This window comes from Rana temporaria, chromosome 6 (genome assembly GCF_905171775.1).
Source record: "Rana temporaria chromosome 6, aRanTem1.1, whole genome shotgun sequence".
Lineage (NCBI taxonomy): Eukaryota > Metazoa > Chordata > Amphibia > Anura > Ranidae > Rana > Rana temporaria.
Window position 1 is genome coordinate 126,596,129 of NC_053494.1, and position 13,938 is coordinate 126,610,066.

The following is a 13,938-nucleotide window of genomic DNA, read 5'->3' on the forward strand; positions in this document are numbered from 1 at the left end:
TGCTTTATTTCCAGGCCCATTGATACAAAAAAGATTCACTGGCGCTCTATGGGTTAACACTATAGTCCAATATAATATTTAAGACCCTCGTATGGGCTGTAAACGATCCGTGCTGCAGAAATCCAGGTACCTAGAAGCACCACCAAAATACAGTTACAACAAAAAGGAATTGGAAAAAGGAATAACGGAGTGCTCCTATATAGGTATGTTGGTACCATATATAATGAGAGAGTGTATTATTTTACACAGAGACAAAAATAGCATTGTCTTTTTACATTCATGATTTTAAAAGTATATGAGAATACTAATTTTTTAAAATTTTAAATATTGATGTAAATTGTGTGTGTATGCTTATATTTTTGTTATGTTATGTTCTTGTCAAGGGTTAAAATTCTCGGTTTTGATACATCATTTCCTGTTCCCCTCCCCTTCATTAAAATCCTCCCCTTTTTTAGTCTATATAAATACATTTTCAATTTTGAGTCCTAATGACTGTGACAAAGCCCTGGATAGGGCGAAACGCGTAGTCTGGGACTGTTTCAAAACCCCTCTTTTATTTTGGAAGACCTAAGTCAGTAATATCAAGAAAAGATTTTCATTTATAATCGCCATTTACAATTTTTTTTCCTCAATGCAATTTGCACTTTGTCCACTGGAGGGCGCCTAACATTCGGCTGAACTTTTCTCTGCCTGCTTGTCAGCACGTTCCAACAGGAAGATTGTCTCTCCATGGCTGTCATCTCTGTGCTGCGCTCCTAGCAGCTGCAAACACTGAGGCTGGAGCACGTTTGGACACATACAGGAGAGTGTACAGGAGCCCAGATTCCAGATATTAACTAGGAAGAGACATCAAACGCCATAGTGACGTCCTGGGTAATGTACTCCAATTACAATCAGCACGGTTGTTTTCTATGAATGCAGCTGGAAACAAAATTGCAAAATTTTAACCCTTGAAGCCCTGAAAGATTGTGTGTGTGTTCATGCATTTGTTTATCTTTTCTACATAAAGAACTGGTTCTTCCGAACAAACTGAGATCTACTGAATGTTATTCCTCACAAACATTATGTGGAATTAGAATGGTAAACCTTTATGAGCGCAGAATTCCTTTTTGTTGTAACTTTATTTCCAGGCCCAACATGGCCAACATCAACATCAAATGAGGAGGAAAAGGTCGATGAAGCAAGAGAGAACTTTGCAGTATCAGGCCTGGATATTAACCGAGCAATCCTGCTTTCAGTAGCATCAATCGCAATTCGTCGCCAGAGTGGGTGAAGTGGCCCCGGACAGACTCCTGTCATGAGCCTGGCAGCCGAAGTGTCACTTTAGGTTGCTGGGAGGAACAGGCCTCTGCCACAGGCCTAGTAATTAAATGAACTAAATAGATTGAGCGAATCCTCCCAGTAGATTAAGTTGAGGTCACCGGGTGACAGTTAAAGCGTACCTGTCAATGTTCCGGTCACCAGATCCCCGATGGTTCGTTCAAGCCCTATTGGACAACCTGCCTCCGGGTTCTCCTCAAGCCGATCCCCCAATCGAGCTGCACCCAGCCTGGGATCTTCTCAATAGAACTGGGGACCCAGTATGTCACTGGGGCCCCTGTCAGCAACATGGAACTCCGCGTTGCGTGCGACCCCGGCCTGGTAGGCCATCGCCGGGGTCCGTTGGATGCGCACACTCTGAAGGTGGGTGCCGCACCTGGAACCTGGAACCCCCGAAGAACGACCAAAGAAAATGACGTCCGCCACAGATATACTCTCCCCCAGCATGCCCCGCAAGGGAAAACTCCTCCAATTGGCTTCTGGGGAAAAGTGGCTCTGCCAGAACCCCTCTAGCGCCAACTGCCGCCCAGGGATGGGAACTACATCCCTGGAGCGCAGACTGACCCACAGGACAGTTCAGAAATGACAGCAGCCCAAATTTAGCAAATTGTGAATGGGAGCAAAATAACTCTCCCATTCCCCACTAACTTTAGCGTAGTGCCCATACTGAAAGTAAGGGGGCACTACACATTTTTTGTGCTTTTTGCATTTTGCAGATTTGCACCACAGAATGTGTTCCATAGGAAACCATGTTAAATGGACTGTAGTGCAAATCTGCAAAATGCAAAAAGCAAAAAAAAATGCATAGATGTGAATCCAGCCTCAGGCCGGGTTCACACTGGTGCGACACGACACTAGTACTACTTTGGATCCGACTTTGCCCTGCGACTTGAAGTCCGACATATGTCCGACTTTCAATAAACGGGGATCCGTTCTAACAAGGGGGCCCCCAGATACCGGCCGCCCACCCTAGGTGAATGAGTATGGGGTACATCGTACCCCTACCCATTCACCTGGAGGAAAAGTGTAAAAAAAATAAACACACTACACAGGTTTTTTAAATAATTTATTAGTCAGCTCCGGGGGTCTTCTTCTGACTTCTCCGCTCTCCGGGGGTCTTCTTCTGACTTCGGGGGTCTTCTTCCGTCTTCTCCGCTCTCTTCTTCTGCTCTCCGCGCTCCCAGTTCTTCTCCCGCTCTCCGGTGCCTTCTGCCGGGCTGCGCCTCAGCTATCTTCTTTATAGCTCTTTTACTAGCGGCGGCGGCCAACCCGGTCTTCCTTGTCGCCTTCTTCCGTGTCGCCTTCTTCTTCCCTCCTCTTTTCTTCCGATGTTGACTCAACGCTCCCTCCCGCTGTAATGCCGGGTGTGCGGCTTGCACCGATTTATATAGGCCTCTTATTACGTCACAGTCCCAGCATGCTCCAGCATGCACATCATAAGAGGCCTATATAAAATCAGTGCGAGCCACGCACCCGGCATTACAGGGGGAGGGAGCGTCGAGTCAACATCGGAAGAAAAAAGGAGGGAAGAAGAAGGCGAAGCGGAAGAAGGCGACAAGGAAGACCGGGCTGGCTGCCGCCGCCACTAGTAAAAGAGCTACAAAGAAGATAGCGGCGGCATAGCCCAGCAGAAGGCACCAGAGAGCAGGAGAAGAACCGGGGAGCAGAAGAAGATAGTGGAGAAGATGGAAGAAGACCCCCGAAGTCAGACGAAGACCCCCTCAGAGCGGAGAAGTCGGAAGAAGACCCCCGGAGCTGACTAATAAATTATTTTAAAAACCTGTGTAGTGTGTTTATTTTTTGACACTTTTCCTCCAGGTGTATGGGTAGGGGTACAATGTACCCCATACTCATTCACCTAGGGTGGGGGGCCAGTATCTGGGGGCCCCCTTTACCTCCCTGATTCTGATAAGCCCCCACCCGCAGACCCCGACAGCCAACGGCCAGGGTTGTTGGGAAGAGCCGCTGTCCTCGTCAAAATGGGGCCAGGGTGCTTTGGGGTGGGGGGCCGCAGGGCGCCCCCCTGCCCCAGATGACCAACCTCCACATGTTGAGGGCATGCAGTCTGGCACGGATAAGGGGGGGGGGGCTCGCTCGTTTCCTGACCGACCAGGCTGCTGCTCGGATACGGGTCTGGTATGGATTTTTCGGCGTAGGGGTTCCTCTTTAAATCCGCACCAGACCCATGGGCCTGGTATGCTCTTGGAGGGGGAACCCATGCCGGTTTTTTAGTTAAAATTTGGCGTGGAGTTCCCCCTCAAGATCAGCAGAGTACAAGTCGCATGCCAAAGTCGGAGCATGCAAGACAGCGTCCCGACTTTGATCCGACTTCAATGATATTCAATGAAGTGAAGTAGGATCAAAGTCGGACCAAAGTAGTACAGGGAGCATTTTCAAAGTCGCTCCGACATGTGTCGGACCAGTTAAGACAGCTCCCATAGGGAAACATTCATTTTCACACGTCATGCGACATGAGCTCCCAATGTCGGAGCGTTTGTCGGACTCGTGTGAACCCAGCCTTAGTGTGTACCTTTCCAAATCATGTCAAATCAACTGAATTTACCACAGGTGGACTCCAATCAAGTTGTAGAAACATCTCAAGGATGGATCAGTGGAAACCGGATGCACCTGAACTAATTTTTGAGTGTAATGGCAAAGGCTGTGAGTACTTATGTACATGTGATTTTATATATAAATTTGCAAAGATGTCTAAAAAAATTCTGAGGAAAATAATGAATTTAACCCATTTTGGAATAAGGCTGTAACATAACAAAATGTAGAAAAAGTGAAGCTCTGTAAATAATTTCCAGATGCACTGTATTTGTATTATGTTTTACTTTGATCCAAATTACTATTAGAGTTACAATGGCAATTATTTTAACAGACTCTTCACTGGGTTGATTTTTTTCTGTGTGCGAAAAAATATTGAATAGGACAAAAAATAATGATTACACCATATATTTTTATAGGCTGAATATCTTTTTGCACATTATCACTCTCGGCAGGCAGAGATTTCTTAAGTGAGTTGGCAATTGAAACGCATATGCTAGTTCATATTTTTGAAGCCATTTCTACATCTGAATAAATGTGAATTCTTGGTACTTCAATGGCAGTTTTTCTTTTATCATGTGCAATATACATCTGGAGTAAGACTATGCTCCTCCATGGATATTGTTTATTGATAACCAATCCCTGAGTGCTGTGGGGTTGTTTTTTTATCTGTTTGGCCACAGCTGCCTGGGGTTCGCTATGACATTTACCTATGACATCTTCACCCACGTTATTATATGGATCCATGGATTCAGCGCTTGGTGCTTTAAGCTTTTGGTTTATTTACAAAGCACTCTATATATAGTTATATGATTTAACAATATCAATAATTGACTTGCAATTGCTCATTTAAACACATACAATATGTGAAAAAATATATAATATTACATGACTATCATATATTTTATATATAACTAGCAAATGTAACCACTTAAGGACCGCCTAACGACGATATACGTCGGCAGAATGGCACCGCTGGGCACAATCACGTACCTGTACGTGACTGTATAAAGCCCAGCGGTGGGTCGCGCTCGCGCGTCCCGCGACCCGGTCCGAAGCTCCGTGACCACGGCCACGGGACTCGCGGACGCGATCGCTGCTAGAGTCCCGCGATCGGTCCCCGGAGCTGAAGAACGGGGAGAGCCGTGTGTAAACACGGCTTCCCCGTTCTTCACAGTGGTGCTGTGATCGATTGTGTGTTCCCTAATATAGGGACGCACAATCAATGACGTCAGACCTACAGCCACACCCCCCTACAGTTGTAAACACACATGAGGTCACACTTAACCCCTTCAGCGCCCCCTTGTGGTTAACTCCCAAACTGCAAATGTCATTTTCATAGTAAACAATGCATTTTAAATGCATTTTTTGCTGTGAAAATGACAATGGTCCCAAAAATGTGTCAAAATTGTCCGAAGTGTCCGCCATAATGTCGCAGTCACGAAAAAAATCGCTGATCGCCGCCATTAGTAGTAAAAAAAAAATAATAATTAATAAAAATGCCATAAAACTATCCCCTATTTTGTAAACGCTATAAATTTTGCGCAAACCAACCGATAAACGCTTATTGCAATTTTTTTTTACCAAAAATAGGTAGAAGAATACGTATCGACCTAAACTGAGGACATTTTTTTTTATATGTTTTTGGGGGATATTTATTATAGCAAAAAGTTAAAAATATTGAATTTTTTTCAAAATTGTCGCTCTATTTTTGTTTATAGCGCACAAAATAAAAACCGCAGAGGTGATCAAACACCACCAATAGAAAGCTCTATTTGTGGGAAAAAAAGGACGCCAATTTTGTTTGGGAGCCAGGCTGCACGACCGCGCAATTGTCAGTTAAAGCGATGCAGTGCCGAATTGCAAAAAGGGGCCTGGTCTTTTACCTGCATTTTGGTCCGGGTCCTAAGTGGTTAAATGATAACCAGCATATGTGTAATAGATAACTAGAGTATTTAATAGATACAGTGGGGATTGAAAGTTTGGGCACCCCAGGTAAAAACTCGTATTAATGTGCATAACGAAGGAAAGATGGAAAAATCTCCAAAAGGCATCAAATTACAGATTAGACATTCTTATAATATGTCAAAAAAAGGTAGATTTTATTTCCATCATTTACACTTTCAAAATGACAGAAAACCAAAAAATGGCGTCTGCAAAAGTTTGGGCACCCTGCAGAATGTATAGCATGCACTGCCCCCTTTGCAAAGCTGAGACCTGCCAGTGTCATGGATTGTTCTCAATCATCGTCTGGGAAGACTAGGTGATGTCAATCTCAAAGGTTTTAAATGCCCAGACTCATCTGACCTTGCCCCAACAATCAGCACCATGAGTTCTTCTAAGCAGTTGTCTAGAAAACTGAAACTGAAAATTGTTGACGCTCACAAAGCTGGAGAAGGCTATAAGAAGATAGCAAAGCGTTTTCAGATGTCAATATCCTCTGTTCGGAATGTAATTAAGAAATAGCAGTCATCAGGAGAAGTGGAAGTTAAAGCAAGATCTGGAAGATCAAGAAAAATATCAGACAGAACAGCTCGCAGGATTGTGAGAAAAGCAATTCAAAACCCACGTTTGACTGCACGATCCCTCCAGAAAGATCTGGCAGACACTGGAGTTGTGGTACACTATTCCACTATAAAGAGATACTTGTACAAATATGGTCTTCATGGAAGAGTCATCAGAAGAAAACCTCTTCTAAGTCCTCACCACAAAAATCAGTGTTTGAACTTTGCAAATGAACATATAGACAAGCCTGATGCATTTTGGAAACAAGTTCTGTGGACCGGTGAGGTTAAAATAGAACTTTTTGGTCGGAATGAGCAAAGGTACGTTTGGAGAAGAAAGGGCACATAATTTAATGAAAAGAACCTCTGTCCAACTGTTAAGCATGGGGGTGGATCAATCATGCTTTGGGGTTGTATTGCAGCCAGTGGCACAGGGAATATTTCACGAGTAGAAGGAAAAATGGATTCAATAACATTTCAGCAAATTTTGGATGGTAACTTGATGCCATCTGTGAAAAAGCTGAAGTTAAAGAGAGGATGGCTTCTACAAATGGATTATGATCCTAAACACACCTCAAAATCCACGGGGGATTACATAAAGAGGCGTAAACTAAAGGTTTTGCCATGGCCTTCACAATCTCCTGACCTCAACATAATTGAAAATCTATGGATAGACCTTAAAAGAGCAGTGCGTGACAGACAGACAGAAATCTCAAAGAACTGGAAGGCTTTTGTAAGGAAGAATGGGTAAAGATACCTCAAACAAGAATTGAAAGACTCTTGGCTGGCTACAAAAAGCGTTTACAAGCTGTGATACTTGCCAAAGGGGGCAGTACAAGATATTAACTCTGCAGGGTGCCCAAACTTTTGCAGACTCCATTTTTTTGTTTTCTGTAATTTTGAAAGTGTAAATGATGGAAATAAAATCTAACTTTTTTTGACATATTTTTACATCTTTCCTTGGCTTCGTTATGCACATTAATACAAATTTTTACCTGGGGTGCCCAAACTTTCGATCCCCACTGTAACTTTTTTTGCTTTGCTCTACAAAAGATTGAATAATAAAAAAAATATTCAGTATAACATGTAGGGGTTGATTTACTGAAGGCAAATAGACTGTGCACTTGCACTCTGCAAGTGCAGTTGCTCCAGAGCTTAGTAATGACATGATGCTTCACTTAACAAAGAATACCCAGTCACATGCAAGGAAAAAAAACAGCATTTTTGCTTACACATAATTGGATTATGGAAGTCAGCAGGTTTTCCCATCCTCATGGGCGTAGCATAAGGGTTGAAGGGGTCACAATCGCAACCCCTTCCCTAGCTCCAGGGTGCCCCTGCAGCCTCCCTGTTATATTATGATATCCTCCACAAAGTCCATCTCTGAACTGCCCTAGGGCCTCACAGCCATGCTCCAGTACTGGGCTTCCACTTTACCTTCCACAGTCTGCACCCCTCCATTCTCATTGGCTGGGGAGAAGCTGTGAGCCATTTCCTGAATGGAGAGGAGCATGGGGTGAGAACAGATCAGGATGAGGAAGCAGCTGTGCTGAGTGCTGGCAACATGGAATGGTAGTGCAATTCTTTGGCCTCAATGGAACCGATGTCACTGGTGAGGTAAGACACCACTCAGTGTCTCCTAGTCACTAGCTTGGATTCTCTGTACCCCCCAGGGATGTCTACCCTGACAATGGAGAAAAGGTACACACCTCCGGGAGGTGACCTTCCCCCAACACCTGCCAACACTGACAGAGAAACCGTCAGAAAATGCTAAAACACCTCCTGAGGGCCTGCTGGCTCCAAATTTTGTGTCACATGGCTTTACCCCCCAGATCTAAGTTACACCCCCACCAAAGATCCCTGACCACCCCCTCTGCCTTGGATGCTATGCCCAGCTGCTGAGCTCCTTTCCCATTACAGCACTCTATACTGCTCCTCCTCCACAGGGCTGAGATCACATTCCTTTACAACACAGTCAGTCAGCCACGATCTGCACAGGGTGTATCTTCCTACTGCAACTACACTGTCGCTCTGACCAAAGAATTTCACAGGTCAGAACGGCAACATAAAAGCCAGATACACCCTGTGAAGGCTGACAGACTGTGTGTAAAGGAATGTGATTTCAGCCCTGCATAGTGTGTGTGTATGTGGGGGGGGGAGCTGTATTTAGTGCTGGGATGGGAAAGGAGCTCTGCCCAATGACCTGCCAGGGGTCCCTGTCCTCTGGTTCTCCTCTGTGATCTCTGTCCTCTGATGTAAGGTGCAATTCTGGGAACGCAAAACTCTTAAGCCACTTCAAATATCTTGGCGTGCGTTGGGTTATCTGCATGCATCAGTGGAAGTGGTGGGTGGTAGTGGAGGGGGGCCCAGGTCAAATTTTGAATTGGGGCCCACAAGCTTCAAGCTACGCCTCTGCCCATCCTTCACTAAGCTTTGGAGCAACTGCACATGCACAGTCTATTTGCCTTTAGTAAATCCACCCAATATTCTACAATCCATCAAAACATGTTGAAGATTTTCCAGTCTTCTAGTCTTTGCATTCACTTGCTTCCCAAGGTGACCTTTAGAAAATGTATCAAAATGAAATTTTGTGGTTATAATTAGAATATATTGCAATGACTGGAATATTGCTTGATTCAATCAAAACTTTCCTGGGCTTTTTTTTTATATTTGTTGCAGTTCCTGACCTACCTCATCCATTGGATGATACTCAGCATAGTTGTAGGTTTCCAGAGATATCGCCTTTGTTCTGCTCCGACTTGCAAGGGAGTTATCTATCAATTTCTGAACATCTTCAATCATGATTCTGGATATAAAGCAGATAATACAGTTAACAATTTGTATACAATATATTTCAGATTTGTTGCATTTGAGATCATGTTAGGAGCTTCATATCATTACTGTTCTGGTGGATCTATAGAGTAATAAAGAAAGAAACTCTGGGCATGCATGAATGTATTCATTTACTGAGCTTGGTAAGAACAAGAAAAGGCAGATTTGTCAGACATCACTCCTGGTGAAGGATCTGCCCCCAGTAAAACAAGTTAGTATTGAGTTAATTTGCTGCTCATTTTTAGTTGTGTTCAACAGAATTTTGAGTGGAGATAGGGTTTGTTGGGACCCCAGAGGCCCAAAAAAGTCAAAGAGGTAAGTAGGGGCCAGGGGACTATAGCGGTACTAGGTAAGTGAGTTAGGAAGACAAATGTAGTAGAGGTAAAAATGAATCAATTTATTGAAAATAACAACAAAAAATAGGAAATACACAGTTTTATAAAATACATCAGCAGCAATATAAAATAGACAAGTTATACGACCAGCCAACTCATCACCAAGATGGTATGGGACCCTGATCAGAGGGTGGCGGTGGAGCGAAGGGGGTCATATAAGTCAAGATCTCATCTCTACAAGTTTCGCTATTGTAGTAGATTTGTCAGGAGATATTATTCTGTGCACAAGGTATCCACTCGTTAGGGGAGCATGGGTCCAGCGTGGAGAAAAATTCTCACACGGAGGCTTAGTTGGTAAGATTGCCCCAGCGCAGAGAGGACCTGTGGTGACTGTGTGAAAGTATTGAAGGTTAAAAGGCCCTGGGACCTATCTGGTAATAGGTGGCAGTTACAATGAGAGCCGTGTACAAGTCTGGAGGTGACCAGTTAGGGTATACCAGCAGCGAAGGGGTAATTTGAACAGAGATCGCTTGTTGTAGGTAAGACCACAAGCATGTCCCAGGGCCAGGTGTGTTCAACGGAATGCCATGAGCATGTGATAAAGTTCTATGACATCGGTGTGTGCCCACTCCCTTGAAAGGATATAGGAACCCTAAAAATTCAGCTATCTTGTTTGGTCAGGTTTGGCCTGATAAATATGTAATTAAAACCATTTTACTATATCTTTTTACAGGTGCAAACCCTACCAGAAATCTTGCCAGCTGTTTCCAGTGATCTCTAACGACTACAGAACCCATCTTCTCTATGTTATGGAGCAGCGGAAAGGGGATATGTTTTGTAGTCTGGGCATCAGTTCAGAGTTCAGGAATGTGCTGCCTGCACTTGATCATATTATATTACATGAGAAGAAAAGAGTAACACTCAGACAGAATCACTACAGAGGAGGACTGATGGTGCTCCTGCTCAGAGTGTCTTCTCAACACAAATGGAACATGGTGGTATAAGGTTTAGAGCTGGCAACTCGTCCCTCTGAAAAAAAAAACACTTTATTACATCGAGTGGCATGTACTAAGTACTTACGTGTTTCGGCAATAAGCCTTAAACATAGCCATATGGCCATGATTAAGCCTTAATGCTGAAACGCGTAAGCCACCATACATTGTTCACTCCATTCAATGTAATAAAGTGACTTTTTCAGAAGGGTGAGTTGCCAGCTCTTCACCCTATACCACCATGTTTCATTCGTGTTAGGAAAACACTATATTTTTTATAGATTCATAGAAATCTAGTGTATTTAAAATATAACTTACAGTATTTTCCCACTAATGAGTCTACTTACTTAAAAGGAACTTTTTGCTGATCAAGATTTTCTTTCATGTGCTGGACGTAGGTAGATGGGACTCGAACATGGATTTCTCTGTCCATATAAATGTCTTCTACACTGTCTGGTTTCCACAGATCTAGCTGGTTAAGAAAAAATAAAAATAAAAAAACTTGTTAAAGTAATGTTCTATTGAGAAAAAAATGCCATTGTGGCTGCCATTGCTGTCCTCTTTCTAAAAGTGCTAGTAGCCTGGCTGTCTCTGGCTTCCAGAAAACGAATTTTTTTAGAAAGAGAGGTAAGCTTTTTAAAAGCCTCCATATTTATCCCAATATGGGTTTTATTTTGTAACCATTGTCCACATTGGAACTGATTTACTAAATCAAATGAACAAAAGCAGTTTACATTACTATGATAGATCCCTGCCAAGTATGGATTCCTTAACAGAGATGTGCACAATGGAAAAATTGGTTTAGTTTTGGTTTCATTTGTGTAATAAATAATTTTGTTTAGAAATAATTGTTGTAAGAAAGATTCGTCTTCAGAGCGCTTCGTTATTTTAAGAAAGTATATATTCATTGTTCCCAATTGATTTGTATTTTTAGAAGTTCTGTTTAATTAGTGGTATTACGTTAAATACATTTCCCCATTCCCAACTGACTTTGTTTGTTGGGCTGTGCAAATTAAATGAATGGTCTCTCAAACCTAATATAAAAATAATTTTATTAGAATATTCACGCTATGCTTACTAGAATAAAAACAAATTGATCTGAATCTATTTGGATTATTTGTTATTTCGGATGCTTTAAACATTAACAAGAGGCCCAAATTATCACATCATGTCATTCAAACAAATTGAATAAATGCAAATTAATTTGTTATTTTTCTTATAATTTTTTTCGGAGTAGTTGAAATTTGCTTCTGTTGGGTGGTGGACATTTGAATACATCTGAATCTCAGAATCATGCAAATTTCATCCAAATTTTGATTTGTAACTAGATGAATCTATTCCTTATCCTTTCTGCTGATTGCACACTAAGGTTCAAAATGTCTTCTAATGTTCCAGCATTGAGCCTATGTTGATTAACACAGATTAACACATCTCATTGCACCTGGTGTGAATGAGAACCATTGTCTGCTTAACTTAATGAATTTGTCTTTTCTTACCCGCCATTGTCTTGTAAGTGCTTGTAAATATAAACTCTGTGTGGGAGTCTTCGGGGTGATCTTGAGGACCTGGTCTCTGTTATAATAAAAAGAAAATAATGAATTTGAGTGCCATGAAATTAAAAGGGTTCATATATACGATTTTCATATATGTTCATACATGTTAAACTAGTGACACCATTTACAACTGCTCATCCATTTCAGACTGACCACCACCAAAAATGTGAATAAAAAAAGTTGTTTTGGTGTATATAGTACAGTGTAGTATAATATAGTATAATACAGTAAAGGATAAAATGTCCTTAGTACTGCACTGGACTTAGTTCTTTTTATTCTTGGAGTTAGCTTTTAGAAGCTGAACACACAAATTTGAAGAAGTCAAATGGTGTTCTCCTATACCTCAACCACAGTTGTAAGTAAACAGAAGCTCTAATTATTTGCCCCAGAATGAGCATATTTCAGCAGAAATGTTCACTTAAGGGCGATTCATTAAAAAGCTGTGAACAGGAAAATTAACTCATATTTGAAATTGTTGTCCTAAGTGATCAATCAGAATTATTGGTTAATTGTTCCTTAAAATAAAACCTGATAGCTTGCTATTGGTAACAACTCCTATTTTGTGCTCAGTTTCTTTTTTCTCCAGTTAGAATTTATTTTATATAAAGTGGGTATTTTTTTTTTAATATAAACTGCAACTATCAGTCTGCATTTACCTAACAAAGCTTTCAATATTTGCAACACATAAAGTTCACTTTCTTTGCTAGGAGCAATATTTTGATGCATATTCAAAATTTCGAAAGAATCACGTGTTATCTAATAGACTAACTATTTTCCTGTGCATTGCTTTCAAAGAAAAGCAAACTGATTTGACGGGCATTGTTTTTGATTTTACAGCTGTACTGTTGTAATTCCTTTGTAAACATATTTTATTGTCAGATACAACAAACAGCTAAAATAGTAAATATTACAATTGAAAACTTTTTGGCTTTACTTCTCTTGAAGCTCACAGAAGTACATTTACATTTCTTCTCCTGTGACCATGGGCCAGCTGATTGCCTGCTATCAGCTGATAGGGAAGAGCTGAGCCACACTTGAGAAGGATCCAGACAATAATGTTAAGATCTACCTGGCTTCCTGATTGACAACTGGCTCCACCTTTTTATTATGTGCCTGAAAGCCAGAGCCAGCTGCATCTGCCCCTTCCCCAGCTGGGTGCTCCAGTGAGTTCTGGAGTAACATAGCAGGGATTGGTGACCGGCAGTCGTTGGTCCCTACTACAAACACACCAAAAGCGATCAATGTGTGATCAATGGTCATGTGATCGCAAATTTCCGGGTTTTAGAGCCAGTATGGGGGTGCCTGCAGCATCAAACTGATGCTGCAGCATGGAGGTGAGTATGTATGTTTAACATTTTACATACCCCAAACCTCCCCATTATGGGTGACACACCCATGTGGTTTGACCCTCTTTATCCACTTAAGCCTCGGACCTTTAGGCAGCTAAAAGCCCAGGCCAGGTTTTGCGATTCGGCACTGCGTCGCTTTAACAGACAATTGCGCAGTCGTGCGACGTGGCTCCCAAACAAAATTTACGTCCTTTTTTCCCCACAAATAGAGCTTTCTTTTGGTGGTATTTGATCACCTCTGCGGTTTTTATTTTTTGCCGATACGTATTCTTTTACCTATTTTTGGCAATAAGCGCTTATCGATTGGTTTGCGCAAAATTTATAGCGTTTACAAAATAGGGGATAGTTTTATTGCATTTTTATTATATATATTTTTTTTACTACTAATGGCGGCGATCAGCGATTTTTTTCGTGACTGCGACATTATGGCGGACACTTCGGACAATTTTGACACATTTTTGGGACCATTGTCATTTTCACAGCAAAAAATGCATTTAAATTGC

The 13,938-nt window shown here is 42.0% G+C and overlaps 1 protein-coding gene across 1 annotated transcript in view; it reads right to left on the reverse strand.

Annotated features, from left to right (window-relative positions):
* The window catches only part of LOC120943781 (carboxypeptidase O-like), a 56,620-nt gene that overhangs the window by 27,738 nt on the left and 14,944 nt on the right, over window positions 1-13,938 (reverse strand). Inside the window, exons 2-4 of the mRNA XM_040357328.1 lie at window positions 12,030-12,105; window positions 10,881-11,005; window positions 9,066-9,180 (exon numbers count right to left, since the gene is read on the reverse strand). Of these exons, the coding sequence (XP_040213262.1) occupies window positions 9,066-9,180; window positions 10,881-11,005; window positions 12,030-12,105 (316 nt within the window). The remainder of the gene's footprint in view (window positions 1-9,065; window positions 9,181-10,880; window positions 11,006-12,029; window positions 12,106-13,938) is intronic.